General features: G+C 32.2%; 1 protein-coding gene across 3 annotated transcripts; it reads left to right on the top strand.

Moving 5' to 3' along the window:
• Window positions 1–9,019: 9,019 nt before the first annotated feature.
• Window positions 9,020–15,978, top strand: LOC107462826 (hydroxyproline O-arabinosyltransferase RDN2). Of its 3 annotated transcripts, XM_016081503.3 has the most exons (10): window positions 9,020–9,193; window positions 9,461–9,551; window positions 9,680–10,152; window positions 11,393–11,460; window positions 11,542–11,743; window positions 11,936–12,033; window positions 12,134–12,203; window positions 12,761–12,832; window positions 13,050–13,163; window positions 15,636–15,978. In XM_016081503.3, exons 3-10 carry the CDS (start codon window positions 9,757–9,759, stop codon window positions 15,696–15,698), a joined length of 1,083 nt encoding a protein of 360 aa, XP_015936989.1. In that variant the 5' UTR covers window positions 9,020–9,193; window positions 9,461–9,551; window positions 9,680–9,756; the 3' UTR covers window positions 15,699–15,978. The 3 variants fall into 3 exon arrangements, with proteins under 3 accessions (XP_015936989.1, XP_015936990.1, XP_052109444.1); XM_016081504.3 differs by lacking the exon at window positions 9,461–9,551 and having other exon boundaries at window positions 9,047–9,193; XM_052253484.1 differs by lacking the exon at window positions 9,020–9,193 and having other exon boundaries at window positions 9,461–10,152.
• Window positions 15,979–16,890: the final 912 nt, after the last annotated feature.

Here is a 16,890-nt window from a genome sequence, read left to right on the forward strand (position 1 = left end):
GTCCCGTCCACCTGCACAACTGGCTTGCAATGTCTGAATGCCCTTATACAAGGGTAATAACTCCAGAAGACTCGGTGCAGTACACGGATATCAGGAACCAAATCATCTCCCTGGTATGCAGACATAGTCTCAAAGTGAACCACCGCTGACGGCTCCTTGTGACACATAGCCTCAAACCATATGGGCAATGCTTCGTATGATGCTTCCCAACCCCCGAAGATTGACTCCATCGCCTTCTGCTTTGCCAACCATGCCTTGCGATAACTGATGGTGTAGTTAAACTTCGACTGTACTTCCGCAATGACTGATTTCACCTTTATAGATGGGTCAACCTCTACCAACGGCTTAATTGCTTCTGCAACTGTCTTGGAATCCAGTTTCGAATGGTCTTGAGAAATACTAGATCGAGTACAAGTGTGACTACCATTGTACCTTCTTATCTCCCAACAGTACTTCTTCTGCATTTTGGTAACCCGGATCAGCCAATCACAACCTGCACCATATTGTGTACATTTAGCATAGAATGTTGTCAGTTCTGACTCATACACCATGTAGTCTACACCTCTACGGATGGTATAATCCTTCATCGCCTTGATTATTGCCTCTCTTGAACTGAATTCCATTCCAACCGTGAATTCCCCATCCATCACAACAGGAAGCTCAGCTACAATCACACAGCAAGATACGTATTCTCATAAATAATAATAATCTACATTTTTACATATATAATTATAGTCTACATGTTAGCTATCTTATTTACCTAACCACCTAGTAAATATAATCCATACTAAATAACTAATAACTAATAAATTAATCAAAGGCATGTTACACAAATTGTAATTCACATATCACATAACTATCTTTTTTTACATACCTGCATTCATGTATTGAGGAAACTCCGGTGCATGCATAGCCTCCAAATCCAACGACCGCATGAAAGAAGGCTCTTGAAACGGTTGTTGGTTTGCCAATACATTGGCCACCTCCGTCACATCTGCGTTCATAGTGCCGTCAGCTTCATCTTCTTCTTCACCTAAACCAACGATCTCATAATGACTTTCAAATTCCTCCTCGCTATCACTATCATAATCTTCCAATTCAATATTTCGGTCCGCTTCCGACTGCTCGAACTCAATGTACAGCTCGATGCACGACATTCGATGACGATTTTCAATATATATTGAAAACATTTCATGCATGCTCGCTTCATCTGTTACGTACTTGGTTTGAAATTGTACGAACCCACCAAACACGGATAAAGGATACCTGTACAAAATACATGACACTCTCCTAGATAAACGAGGATCTATCTTCTCACAAATCACACCTTTTAATTCCTCAAACGACAATGTGTATGGAATAATAATATCTAATGGATTTTCACATACAAATTGAACTCCTTCATACGTTTGTAATAAAATCTGCCCAAAATAATACACTTTCAGACTAACTCTATCATCCATACTAACAGTGATATACTAGCTACTCTCAATAACAATATTTTTTTTCTCTATTTCTGCAACAATAAAAAAAAAGGAGAACCAGAGAAAAAAAGAAGCTACATAACTTACTGGGTTTTTCTCTCTGCACGAAGAAGAGGAAGACAAACTACTGCGTACTAAAGGTAACTTATATGTATACAGCAGCAACAACCAAATCGGACGGTCCGACCGCGTCTTCTCATTTCAAATTTTTTAACAACACTAATCGGACCGTCCGATTAGTTTCAAGCCATTTCCTCTCTCCTAAAATCGGTCCCAGCGATTTCAGTACTCCCTTGGCACAAATCGGACCGTCCGATTTGTGCCCTCTCTCTACTCAATGAAATCGGACGGTCCGATTTCTTCACACTACCAAACAAAACTTCAACGCCGTCACACCACCGTAAATCCCCCCAAAACAACATAACTGAGACTAACTCACATTAAAATCATATCCAAAAAAACAGCCTCACTATGAGAATACATCATATGTAAAATATTTTATATGAAAAATATTAATATGACGTGTACGTAGATGAATTGGTATACAGCACATGTGAATTGGTACGCAGTACGCTACCGAATTGGTGAATTCGAGTAACTATGAGCTGGTGTAGAAGAATGTAGCAATTCAACACAAGGTTATAACCTACCTTTTTTGTGAGGCCTAATTGCTTTTTGAAGTTTAGTACACATATAGTATGCTGATTTTTCCTTTTACAATGGCTTGTTTGCAGGCCTTTTTTGAATATAATAGAAAGATATTTGTTTATGACACACATGAAAAAGTAAGTTCCTGCAGCTAATCATTCATCTCTATTGTGACTATAATGGTTTAAATACAAAGCCTGAAGTTAAAGATTTAGTTCTAGGTATTTCAATCGAAAAAAATAATGTAACTGCCTCTGGTAGCTTATCTTCTAAGATGTCTGTGGAAGCCAATGAATCTGAATTAGATGTCCAGTCAAATCACTTGGAGAAACCTTTAGAAGTGTATAGTGCTTCAATTCTGAAACGCAACCCATGTTAGATCCGGTTCAATTTTTTATTTTACCTTTTTTAGTGCTTATTGGTTACAAAACTCTTGAATGTTTCCAGGTTTCAAATTTTATTTTACAATTTTTATTCTTAGAGAGAATCGCCGGAGATCTTTTGTGATTCATAACTGAATGTGTTATCTGCTTTAGTTTCACAAACACAAAAACGAGAATATTTATTTATTAACATATATCTCCTGTTGCATATTAACTTGTCTGATTGAGCGAATGAACTTGCTTTTACTTGTCATTTATAAACGGATAAATGACCACATTCATTTTATTAGATGCGTGTTTTATTGTACATTTCTTAATTTTGTGGGTTATGGTCCCTTTAATCTCAATTCCAATTCCATGCTTGACCCCAATTCCTTGCCTCTTGCTGAATGTGGAGTTAGTGATGCTCAATCCGAGGATAAACTTATTATGGAAGTCTACACATTTCTCGACCAGTGTGTAAGTTTGTCAACGTGTTATGCAGCTATCAATTTTCATTTCCTTGGCTCCCCCCTTACCCTACGAATATTTGGATCCAGATTTTGTATTTGATAATTTAATCATTTTCAGTGCAAGTTTCAATTATTTTTTCTTTTTGGTGGAGAAAACTCACTTTTTTTTAAAGGAAAAAATCTGCATAGTTTTGGATTCTAATAAAGGGTTATACTACCGTGCTGAAAGGAAAATTTTTCTGCTGGTGCTGAAAGTACGTGGCATAAGGGAAGAAAGAACGCGTTTAGATTATTGCTAAAGTTTCGAACAATTTCTGCGTGATAGCAGAGTGAGATGTATGAAGATTAAGTACAATTAATAAGAGAAATGCGTTAATGATAGTGATTATGGTATTGGGCTTTTTTTTAAAGATCCAGAAAATATTTGGGCTCATACTATGTTACTTTGGGTTATAAATATTTATAAAAAATATTTGATAGATTACTCATGATTTATTTAATATTATTTTGAGTTATAAATATTACTTTGTTCTATAGTTATTATAGTTAGTTTTTATTTACTTTGTGCTTTATTTCTTTTTTTTTGTAATTTCTTTAGTACTCACATCTTTTGTGTATATAATTATTTTTTATGGAAATTTTATTTTTTACTTATATGAATTATTGTCTTCTATTTTTTTTTGTTATACTTTATTTTTGATATGTACCATTTTTTTATTATTTGTTTAGCTCAGTTAAAACTTGTAATTGTAATAGTTGTATATTATATTTATTATTGTAATTCTATTTTTTCAATTTTTTATGCTAATTTTAATTCAATAAGTAAATATTAATTTTTATTATTAACTTGATTAATAAAATTAATTTAAATACCTAAAATAAAAAAGATAAGATAATATCAAATAATTATTTAAATTCATGTCTTTTTAATAATTTTTATCTAAAATTAATTTTGAGTAATATAATTCAAACAATATTTAATTTATTACAATATATTTTTATATAAAAACTTGCTAAACATAAATTATGCTAATTTTAACTCACTTTTAATCAATATCAATTTTTTTATCTACAGACTTCAATCTAAATATACACTTAAGTAATAATAAATTCTTTTTTACAATTTCAGTTTTTTTTTTGTCATGACAATTTTAATATCTAAATTAACAATTAGTATCTCCCTCAATAAAAAAAAATGAACTGCATACTATGTCAAACTGACAAAAAATTAACAACTCTAAAAAAACTTCCAAAATTATATTTACAAAAAACTCATTTATAACTCCATAGCCAATACAACCCATCATATATTTTACTCATTTCATCTTTGTTCAATAATCGAAAAAATCAAACCTTAGTGTGAGCCCAAATATTTTCTGAATCCTAAAAAAAAGCACAATACCATAATCACCATCATTAACGCGTTTCTCTTCATCAACTGATTAATTAATTGTACTTAATCCTCGTACATTATACTCTGCTATCATGCAGGAATTGTCCAAGACTTTAGCAACAATATAAACAGACGTTCTTTCTTTTCCCATACGTACTTTCAGTACCAGTAAAAAAAAAAAATTTTCAGCACGGTAGTATAATCCTAATTTTATTATGCTATATAGACATAAAACCTCACTTGTACTAACTTTTCAAACAGCAATTGGAGTATACTATTTATTTGAAAAGAACTTGATTATATCTATGTAATTGTTTTCTATATTGGTTCTTTATCTATTGAATTCTTGATGCGGGCTAAATCTCGGTTTAAAAATGTTACAAATTATAAAATTCTTTGTTGCAAGCATTGGCAAATAATTTTATCAATCAAAATTTAAAAAGGTTATCATAATTCAAATTAAATAATCGAAAATTTTAAATCTCGAATCGTTTTTCTAAAAATTGCAATAAGGTATACGGGTATTGATTATGAAAAACAAGAGTGATAACAATAAACAAAAATATAAATGGCAACAATTAAAGAAACAAGCAAAAAATTAGACTAAAGGCAATTGAGACAATTAACTAGTAAAAGAACAAAATTCAAGTGCAAAATTATCTTGGCAATGGTAGATAATTAAAGATAACTGTCTTTGTCATTAGCCATAAACATGACAATTGTGAAGAGTTAATCCTATTTTATTGACCCCTAAACATTGAGAAAAATTAAATAAGTATAATTGATCTTAATCCACAAATTCCAACCAACTCACTAATTAGACTTAATGAAAGGATAATGTTAGTGGAAACTAAATCAACTAACAACTCTAAATCACCAATCAATATCAGACATCAATGACTCAAGGTCACCTAAATCCTCAATCCTAAGTCAAGAATACAAAATTTTACTCTAAAACTAAAAGAGACATTTTATCAAACACTTAGAAGACATAAAAATAAAGCATCATAAATTACAACAATAATAAAATCTATAACTATCAATCTCAAGAAAGCAATAACAACAATTCAAATAAACAACAATAAACCTGAAAAATATCAATTGCATTAAAAAAAATAGAATTCAACAAGAGAGTTTATAAACTAAATTTACAAAAATTGAGAAGCTAACAAGTAAAACTATGAAAATTAAGACAATAGAACAAGAAAATATAAAAAAATTAAACTAAAATAAGATTAAAACCTAAATCTAAAGAGAAATTAAACTAAGAAACTCTAATTCTAGCAAGAAGTTAGAGTTTCTTTCTATAGAATTCTACCTAAAACCATGCTAAAAACCTAAACTATCACTACTTCCTATATTACTTGGTTGATCCCTCTTGAGTCTTGCCTCTGTATGCTTCAGAAATGAGTTAAATTGGGTCAAAAATGAACTAAAAATCGCAAATCACGTGCCATTTTAAGTGACTTATGCGCTGCAAGCCATGCGTACGCACAAATTGAAGGAGATGCGTATGCACAAGCCATGGATACGCATAACCCAGAAAATGTCTAATCCCATTTCTTCATGAATTCTCCACTTTTGCATATTTTTTCTTCTTCCTTCTAAGTCATCATTGCCTTCTAAACCTTGAATCACTCAAACAAATATATCAAGGCATCGAATGAGATAAAAATGAATTAAATTTGACAATTTAAAGCATAAAAAATATATTTTAACAATTAAGTATAATTATGGAGAAATTCACAAAAGCATGCAATTTCAAAGAATAAATACAAGGTAAGTTGATAAAATTCATTCATTTCAAGCAAAAAATAATTATAAAATATGAATTTATCAATTTTCTTACACTTAAACAATAGCATACTCATGCTAAATATTAAAAAAGACAAAATCAATGGATGACACACTTATTAAAAGTAAACTATCTAATATCTATTCTATCTATTTCTATTTATCTATCTACTTGTATCTTTTTGTATCATTTGATCAAAGCCAATCAATTTTCAAGAAAACATTTATACATAAAGGACTAAAACAATATAGCAATGAATGCAATCCCATAAATCAATTTGAGTTCTAAGACAATATAACAACTTGCAAGATAAGATCAAGATCGGTGGAAACATAGAATTGAATAATCGAATCTCTCACCGGATGTGTATATTCTCTAATCGTTCAAGTGTATAAGGTTGATTCACTCAATTCTCTTCTAATCTTGTTTTCTAAGATTTGTTTTTCTTCTAACAATTAAAAAATATTCAATACATGCATACAAGTATCATGAAATTTTTTTCAAGAGTTGTAATAAAGTTAGAGTAAAAGTAAGATTGTATTTGATCAAGTGGACTAAAAATTGAATTTTGATTAGCTTAAACTTCCACCTAATCTACTACAACAACGTATTCAATTCTAATGAAAAACCTAACTACCAATTATTCACTTTTCACATATTTATGCTCTTTCTCAATTCATATCGCATATGCATTATTCTCAACTTTTCTTTGAGGTTACATTTGTCTCTTTTTTAGCTTTCTTTTTTTTATATATATATAACATAATATATACACAAAAGATTAATGCATGAATATGTACCCAATTTTTAAGATTTTCAATAAAAATCCAAAATACATATTTTTTTTCTCTACCAATGTTCCCACAATCTCCTTCTCTCATACTTAGATGATACACACTCACTTACCTAAACTAATCAAAGATGCAATTTAAGTACATTCATGGTTTTCCGCTTAAGGTTGTGATGTGCTAAAGTTAACAACAAGAGGGATTAATAAGGTTCAAAATTGGTTAATAAGGGTCGATAAAAAGGTGAGGCTATATGGATAAGTGAGCTTAAATGAAATAATGACCTCAATCATATAAATGCATTCATACACCAAATATTGGACATAAATAATCAAACAAAACAAAGATTGCAATTAGAAAAAGAGAATAACACACACAAGAATAAAATAGTGGTTAAAATGATTCAACCACACATTAAAACTCAAATCTCACTTGATTGTGTGTTCTAGCTTTAATCTTTGAATCACCTCAAGTATCTGACTTGTTTTCCAAGGCAGATCGTAAAACCCGACTTGACTGGATGAAAGTTACAAGAGATAAAGACTGACTTAGAAATGCTTGAGTCCGACCTAAAGAAGCTCAGCCTCAAGTATAGGCTCTCTTCATACCTTGACCAATAACTTAACCAGGCCCAAAATAAATAAAGTCGAATTAGCACTCTACAAATATCAATGTTCGGATCTACATTACTACCTACTCGACCTCACAGAAGTCAGACACAGAGACATGGGCTTAGCCCTAGTTATTTTAATAAGTGACTAATTCCTACAACATCTCCTATTGATCTAGAAGAGAGATTTTAATAACCTCCCTGATAAAAGGGAATAATTATCCACCATGAAAGGTGGAATCACTTTATAAAGTAGTTATTGGCTCACCACATACAATTATAAATACCTTGATACTTTTAAGTATTTTTGAAACTCTAATATATAAAAAATCTGCCTAAAACTCTTATTAACTTAAGCATCGAAATTTTTTGTACGTACCTACATCAGATGGCAGCACTTATGCACCCGAAAACATCATACACAATTCTAAAGCGTGAAAGCAAGTCCTACAATGAAATATGCTTTTGTTATCTTGGAGTAATAGCATTAAAGTTGAAGATGACGACAAATTTTGGAGATGATTTTTTCAATATCCACTTTGAAAAATATGCTTAATTTTACGTGTTTTAACAATTTTGATTTTTGAGAATTGGTTTTTTATGCTCGTCTTCTGAATTGGGTGGAAGAAGAACGTTGAGTGCAATTACTTTTAATGAGTAGATGAAATTGATAAATAAAAAAAAAACACTAAATGTGGAGAAATGTTCTACGAATAGCAACTCAATGGACATTATGAATGAAAGTATTTGTGAATCAAATATTTTTGCAATGCTTCTTTGTATAATAATCACGGGACTTGTACTTTGATTCAGTTTTCTTTCTTTGGTTAAGTAGGACATAGGGCTGGCAGTAATGACATGAGATGTTTATGTAGAAAAGGCATTTCATAATTGTAATGTAGTAATGTAGTTTATTTTTAAGATGAACTATGACATTGCAGTGTCTATTTATCAGACAGTAAATAAAATATAATTGTGGGTTAATTTAAATTGCAGCATTAACCAAAATCATAAAAAAAAACCAAATGTAACTAATTTGAAAATTAACATGGACAAAACCACAAAACTAACATGAAAGGAATTAACACCAAATTTACTAATGCCATAACATTAAGACAAAAAGCATTCTTTTCATAGTGCAATGGTTACATAAATCACTAACCAACTCAAGTGCACCTTAATTAGCAACGAGCTCTTGTCTATTTGAAATGAGAATATCACAGTCACGTCAAACCAAAAAGTCCAATCAGATTTGTACAGAACTACGGATCCATAATAAATATTAATTATATCTTCGAGGACAATTTAATAGTTTATTTTTTTTTTAAGAATCCCCATTTGTCAAAGTTAGATTCATAATAAATAATATTAATTATTATAATTAATTATAATAATACTTTCACCGCCGTGATCTCTCTGTGAATGCATCATTTCAACTATTTCCTTTGACTTTGTAACCTTAATGGCATTCTGTTACATGTTAGTTTTTCAATTTCTCTGCAATCCAATTTGAGGTTTTTCGGGTATCACTTCACATTAGTGCCGCCAGTTCTATAAATTTGGCGTTGACCCCGTTTTCTATGTTCAGCATGTTGCTTCTGATTTACTTTACTAGCTGCCACGGAGTGTTGGTTTTGAGTGTAAGTTGATTCAATTCGCTGCAAATCGAGATTTGTAACCTAAAATCAAATCAATTCCCTTACGTTTTCTGTATATTGTTACTTGTTAACTATATATGTACATTGTCCTTTTCCATTTCCAGCGTGTTTCTGAATATGTGAATTTTATATATATGTTAATCAAAGTGACATTTGCTTTGTTGATTCAATTTATAGATGTTCTTTTTAATTCATTTTTTTTGGAGGAACTACAAGCACTGCTTTAATTCTCTAAATGTTGACTTGTAGAAATGTTCGTGGGATTTTCTCAAGTCACTGATTAGGAATTAGGATCATGGTGCAGAGTATTTTTCTTTTTCTAGGTTAAATGACCAATCAGGTAGTTGCTAGACCATTGCGGTGATTCTAGAAGAAGTTACCAATTAGGATCATCATGTGTTTCTGAAGTATTGAAAGACTTGAGAAGTGGAAGATTCAGATTGTGACTAAGAGCTATTTGTTTTCCAGGGTAGAGAATTTTGCTTTCTTGAAGACTGAGGAATCAGGCCCATGATATTCTGATATCTAACTGTATTAGGAAGATAATGGGACGAACTTCACCATTACTTATCATTTTTTTGGTTCTTGGTTCGTCCTTTGCCACGTATAATGTGGTAACGATGCTAATCCGCTATGGATCTTCAGAAGGTGTGGCCTTTAGTGATGGTTTGTTGTTGTTTGATCCCATCATTGAGATGCCTGCACATGCAAAGAATCGGAAGGTGTCTAAGGCACCTTTTCATGTCGCCCTAACGGCTACTGATGCTCCATACAACAAATGGCAATGCCGCATCATGTATTACTGGTATAAAAGGCAAAAGAACATGCCTGGGTCAGAGATGGGAGGATTCACTAGAATTCTACATTCTGGAAAGCCAGACAACTTGATGGATGAAATTCCCACTGTTGTGGTAGATCCTCTTCCAGCTGGTATGGACAGGGTGAGTTAATTTTTATATAATGATTTTTTCCTCATGATTATCAAAATCCATTGCTAGACATGCTTGTGTGTGTAAATATGTGTTTCTCTGCTTCTCCTTTTAATATTTTTATGCAGAATAATACTGATGGTGTTTTATAGTACTTTGGTGATATGAAATGAAGGAAATCCTAGAAAATTTGCAGCTCCAATATAATAATTCAAAGGATGATGTTAGGTGGAGGAAACCTTAAGGATCATTGAGAAAACTGTTATTGAATTTCAACATGGAACTGGCCAGCAAAGCTTAAATTTCTTTAAATATTCTAATGCCAAGGAAATGGAAATCTAAGGGCCTTTTCCTAAACCCCAAGCTGAATACATCTTCGATCTTCCCTTTATATTCTAGGCTGAATGTGTGAGACTATGGGCTTCAATTTTCTGTCTTCATATGTTATGCGGGCAAATGTGGTCCATAACTCAATATCGATTCCATTCATCTATAAATTGAGTTCGTTCAGGAGGTTAATGCAAATAACTATTATTCTCAACTACTTGACTTCTATTTGAAGCTTATTTTGCTTGTTATCCAGATTTTGTATTCATCCCCATTATCATTTTTGTTATTGATATTTGACAAATAGTTAATAATTGAATGTCTTCCTCTGCAGTTATATCCAATTCCAGCATACCTGATTGGATATTCATATTCTCAATTAGATGATTATCTTTTATTTATTGTTTTATTCTTCCCATAGTACACCAACTAAGCCTTGTCTCGCTAGGTGGAGTCAGCCATATGGATCAAACAATGTCATAGTATTAAGCATTCTACAGTAAATGTTATTCCCATCTAAACCATTAATATCTAAATCCATTTTACTACTTTCAGCTATGGCCTTTCTAGGTCTTTCTTCATCTCTAGCTATAGGACTTTCCTGTCTTCTCTACTCTAGTTACAAGGACCTCTAAATTCCTCTCCAAAACTACCTATTGCAAGACTCTTCCATCTTCTCAACAACAGGCACTACCCCAATTCTCCCCAATGCATTCATTTCTAAATTCTAATCCTGTTTTCCCTAATTTCTTCACTCATCCTTTGCAGCTCCCTTGTCTCTAAAATGTTTTTCTTGTTTTATTATTGACTATTTTGCACAAGATTTGGTCGCATACAAAATTGCCAGTATTATTATTCTTTATGCAGTAAAATATACTGTCCATACAATTCAAATGATTTGACTTATTGGTTAATATTTTTTCAGGGATACATTGTTCTAAATAGACCATGGGCCTTTGTACAGTGGCTGGAAAAGGCAACTATCGAGGAAGAGTGAGATCTCTTGTACTAAGTGATTTCTCTTTTATTTTACACTAAAATATAAAAAGTTGATATAGTTGTCTTTTGATGCAGATATGTGTTAATGGCAGAGCCTGATCACATATTTGTACGTCCCTTACCCAATTTGGCCTATGGAGGACATCCAGCTGCTTTCCCATTCTTTTACATCACGCCTGAGAAGAATGAAAAAATCATAAGGAAGTTTTTTCCTGAGGAGCATGGACCAGTTACAAATGTAGATCCAATTGGCAATTCTCCTGTAATTATCAGGAAGGTAAACGTTCTTCCCAAAACTTCCAATTAGCCGAAATGGATCCATACATGCACTTAATATCTCCGTGTTTCACTGGTTCTTGTAAATGATGTTATCAGTTGATTGGACCCAGCATTTTTGTTCCATCATTCGTATTATGGAAAAATCTTAATATCAGTCAGTTATACATTTGACTTCTGTGCTGTTTTTTAGGATTTGATTGAAAAGATTGCCCCCACATGGATGAACGTGTCTTTGAAAATGAAAGAGGATCCAGAGACTGATAAAGCTTTTGGATGGGTGCTCGAAATGTATGTCTCATCAAATATTCGATTGTTGATGTAGCATTAATATGCAAAGATAGTGACAATTTCATATTGATGTATGCTAATGGTTCTTGTTGGACGCAAGGTATGCTTATGCTGTAGCTTCTGCACTGCATGGAGTGCGCCATATTCTGCGTAAAGACTTCATGCTACAGGTTTGGGAAAACCTCATGTAACACTTGATATTGTATTGGTTTATGCAGATATAGTCATCAATAGCAGCATATATTGATGGTTAGGATTGAGTTTGAGGTACAAAATAATCCAAACTGATAAAACTTAAAATGGTTGGTTTAATTTTGGTATTGGAAATCTTTTCTAGCCAACCTAATCCAAATTAATCTGCACTAAAATTAGGTTGGTTTTGTTTGGGTTCAATTAAAAGACAAGTTATCACCTTCCTATAAGTTTTTCTTTATGATGATAGTAGCAATGTTGGATTGGGTTTGGCTTTAAGTGATGCAATGCAATAATCTAAACACTTACATGCAACTAATACTAGGTTATTTTTTAAGACACATTTGCTTGCTAAAACCCAACAGTCATACAATCTTCTTAACATAAACCAGTGCAAACTGATTTAGTGATTTATTGTGTCAATTTGGGTTCATTGGGCCTATCTAATCCAGTGAATGCACCAATTATCAGCTCAAGTGGGTGTTAGATTGAATATGATATGCATATTTTGACTTCTGTGTATTTGATTTCTCAGCCCCCATGGGATCTCTCAACTGAGAACAAGTTCATAATTCACTATACTTACGGATGTGATTACAATATGAAGGTAAATTTTTTTGTTTATATCTCCCATTCCTCGAACTATGCATGGTTATGATTGTTTACTATTGCTTATAATTTCCATTCTAGATCAACCTGTGAAATCTGCTTAATTTTCTTATTATGCCATAGAAGTATACTTTAGATGGTTTAAACTTTTGCCAAATACACTACCTATTTGTCATATATTTCAATATAACAGTTTCTTGTTTTGGAATGCGCAGGGTGAGTTGACATATGGTAAAATTGGTGAGTGGAGATTTGACAAAAGGTCTCATCTACGAGGACCTCCACCGAGGAACTTGCCCTTACCTCCACCAGGGGTTCCTGAAAGTGTGGTATGTAAAGATTTTGCCAACTAATTCAAACAGCTTGTCTTCTTAAATAAATTATCTAGCAAGAAATGCATTCTCTGATACCTATGACTTGATTCAAAACTTAAAAGGGGATCTATGCAATTTCAAGCTTTTTCATATTCTTTCAAAATGTAAGATGAAATGAAGAAAAGCAATTTTCCCTTAGGTTTGTGGACAACTATCTTTAAATGTGAACTAGACAGAAAAGCACCATATTCCACAGGTTTAAAAACTGCTTTCGTTATACTTTATTTTTTGGCCAATTCTATCATGCTTTTCATTTGGTGCGTAACTTTTGCCTAACTTACCTTTTATAGTAACTTTTAAATATTTTAAAAAATTTTACTTTTATATTTTTAAATTTAAAATTAATTATTTAATTTTTTTAGCTGATAGTGGCCTCATAATTGTGAGAAATTATCACAGTATATGCAAGGTTCAAATCTCGATTCACATCACCTAGCCAATGACACCTTGGTTGTGGTGGCTGTGGCTAGTGCAACCGCCCGCAATGTGTAAACTGCGTTGAACACATTAACGCAGGAATTGCAACTGTGATTAAAACTGGCAACAGCTTAAAATTTTGGTTGTAGGCCACTAGCATTGAACTATGCCATCCTTCAACTTTCCACTACTGCAATTGAAGTTGATGTAAACCATCAAAAGGCATTTGTTTTGGAAGTATATGCCTGATGAATCCCATTGCACCATATCATCTTTTGTGGCTAGAGTTTTTAAGGTGCCTGTATATTTACTTATTCCCCAGATACTGTTCTCTGAAACTTCCTTCTCATTTGTTCCCCTTTCACTCCCCCTCCCCAGGATGCCAAAAACTGAAAAAAATAAAAAATATAAAAAAAAAAGAAGAAAAAAGGGTCTATCCTTGGTATATTACGCCTTTGGTTCATTGTTCAAAAAATTTAGATCCATAGATTACATTGTCAAAATAGAGTAAAGATTTCAGAGAGGATCTGAAGGCTTGTGGAAAAAAAAGAGAATATTAGGTGACCAGTATCTCTTGTGGGGAGGGAATCCCAAAGTCATTACACCTGTGTTACTCAGCATCATCTCCCTTCAGCCTCCAAAGCTATTTTTAGTTCAGCTTCCTCCGGTGCAGCATTGCATTTCTGTGTCATCTTAATAGCAAAGTTAGATCAAGGATTAGACTTTTCAAAATATGGTTGGTTCTGCTTAGCATATAGTTAGTTTAAAAGCAAATTGCTTGAACAATTTCTTTGAACTTGGTATTGTTAAACAGTAACACTGCTAATACTTTTGCCTATCCTCTGAGAAGCCTTCTCAGTTTTGTCCTCACTTTGAATCACCGTTTTCATCAACCAATTCAGTTGTCAAGTGTTCAAGGGTGTTTATGAGATTCCTTTCTTCTTTTAATGCTTGCATTGGGAGTGAATCCTCTCAATTTTTTTCCCCTCAATTGTTTGGTAAAGTGTGATCTTTTACCATTTAATATCTTATCTAACATAGTTTTTCTTGGTCCCATTTAAAGAATGTAAGGTGAGAGATCATACATTACCAAACAATTGAAGGAAAAAATTAAGAGGATTCATTCTTATCCTGTCATTAGTAGCACACTGCATCATCTTTTCTTATTTTTGTCTTTTTTTTTTTTAAATTTTTTTTATGTTGCTTAAACATGTCTTTGATCCCTATATAAATTTGGGTCATTTTGTTTTATTCCCTCTAAAAGTTGTGTGCTATTTTCGTGGTTCATTTTTCTCTCTTTCTGATTTTAGTGCCTTGTGCTCTAAACTTGCTTGCATTTTGTTGATATAAATGTAGAAAATTGTCTTACTATTGTAAAGTTTTTCTCAATCTTCTTTTGATTTGTATAGATATCACCACTTGACACCAAAATTTAAAGGATAACAACCAAAAACACCAAGCTGCTTTTTTATTTTAGGGAAAAAGGCTAACATTATTGAAAACTATAAACATAGTTAAAGCTTCATGTGCATCTTTTTTCCTTCTTGTTTTCTCCCTTTCTTTCAAAGATAGCCTTTTTAAACCGCAGTGTTATAGGAGGTGTTTTATTTAACATACATTCAGTTTATATAGTATATCTAACTTGTCATTTAATATATATACAGCTCCTCAATCTTTACATAATTGGTTTATCTTTTTATTTTTTTCCTTTTATTTTACTTTCTTGGTGATGGGGTGTTGGGAGGGGAATTATTGGATTGAATCTTCTAAGTATTAAGATGTGTTAAGTAATAACGTGACGGGACTTGTTAGATATGTAACCATTTATATTCAGTTAATTAACATTCTATCAATCTAAGGGTGATTACTCGTTAATTATTACTTCACTTTGTCACTTTATACATCCCCTCATTGGACCCAAATGCGGAATTATTGGTATCTTTATAGAGTAAGGAAAGCATGATAAAAAGGCATGACTAACCAGTTGTTTACTTTTAATAACGTGTGCAGGTGACCCTAGTGAAGATGGTGAACGAGGCAAGTGCTAACATCCCCAATTGGGACACAACGTAAATATTTTTCTTTTTTTTTTCTTTTTCATTTTTACCCTCTTTGTATTGAAGGTACATGTTTGGAAAAAGAAAAAGCATAGCAGATATGTTAAGACTAATTTTTTATTTTTTTTTTATTTTTCTTCTTTACCGAGTTTAGTCATAGAATCATAGATCAATGTACTATATACCCCTTTATAGGACAAGTTAATTTCAGGGTAAGGTTTTTTTTTTGGATAATTTTTGGGCTAGTACCACAGTGCCAAATAATTTGTTCAGTAAAATAGTACACTTTATCTGTATCGGGGTTCGAATTCTGCCTTGTGCATGCAGTAATTCATTGGCCAGCGGTAGATCTTTAAATGGAGCTCAGATCCGCGACGGATTAGTCCTTGACCTGTCGGGTTGGAGGATACCGTAGATAACAAAAAAAAAAATTGTTTATGTAATTGCATTCCCTCAACGACTATAATCGTTTCTGACGATTTTTACCGCGTATCTGCATTCTGGAGTTATTCCATTTTATTATATATTTATATTAAACATTTGAATAAAACTCAAAATAGTTCTTAATAATTACTTCAAAAGACAATGAGACCTTTAACAAAAAAAAATTTCAATTCAGCGGCCTCTGACAATTATCTTGAAAGGACAATGAGGTCCTTGTGCCAAAAAAAATCTAAGTTGTTTTTTTCTTTGCACAGAAGTTAATCAATTCTAAAAAAAATATCAAGGGCCGGATTAGGTGTTTTTTTTTCTTGGGATTCTCGTTGTCCTTTTAAAGTAATTGTCAGCAACCGAATGAAGTATTTGCTCTATAACATTTTATTTTGTTAAATAGAATATTAAAAACTTTTAAAAGATTTTAAAAGTTTATCAGCTCTTAAAAAGCCAGTAATACCAATCGCACCTTGATGAGTCAATAGCAAAATCTTAATAATAGCAATATGGGTTTGGGAGAAAGGATGAACAAAAAAAAAAAAAACAAGTCGAAACGAGTATTTGTGGAGATTATTCTTGATGGGGGTGCTAAAATGAGATCTGTGAAACCTACAGAGATGGGGATTTGTCCTGGAAATAAATGGGAACGGTGATAAGAATATAGATACATATTCTACAGAAATCTGTGAAATTTTTGTGAAGTGTAAGATTTTTAAATAAATACTTTTAATTTTAAAAATATTATTTACATATTAAAATTAGCTATTAAAATT

The sequence above is a fragment of the Arachis duranensis genome, chromosome 8 (assembly GCF_000817695.3).
Source record: "Arachis duranensis cultivar V14167 chromosome 8, aradu.V14167.gnm2.J7QH, whole genome shotgun sequence".
Lineage (NCBI taxonomy): Eukaryota > Viridiplantae > Streptophyta > Magnoliopsida > Fabales > Fabaceae > Arachis > Arachis duranensis.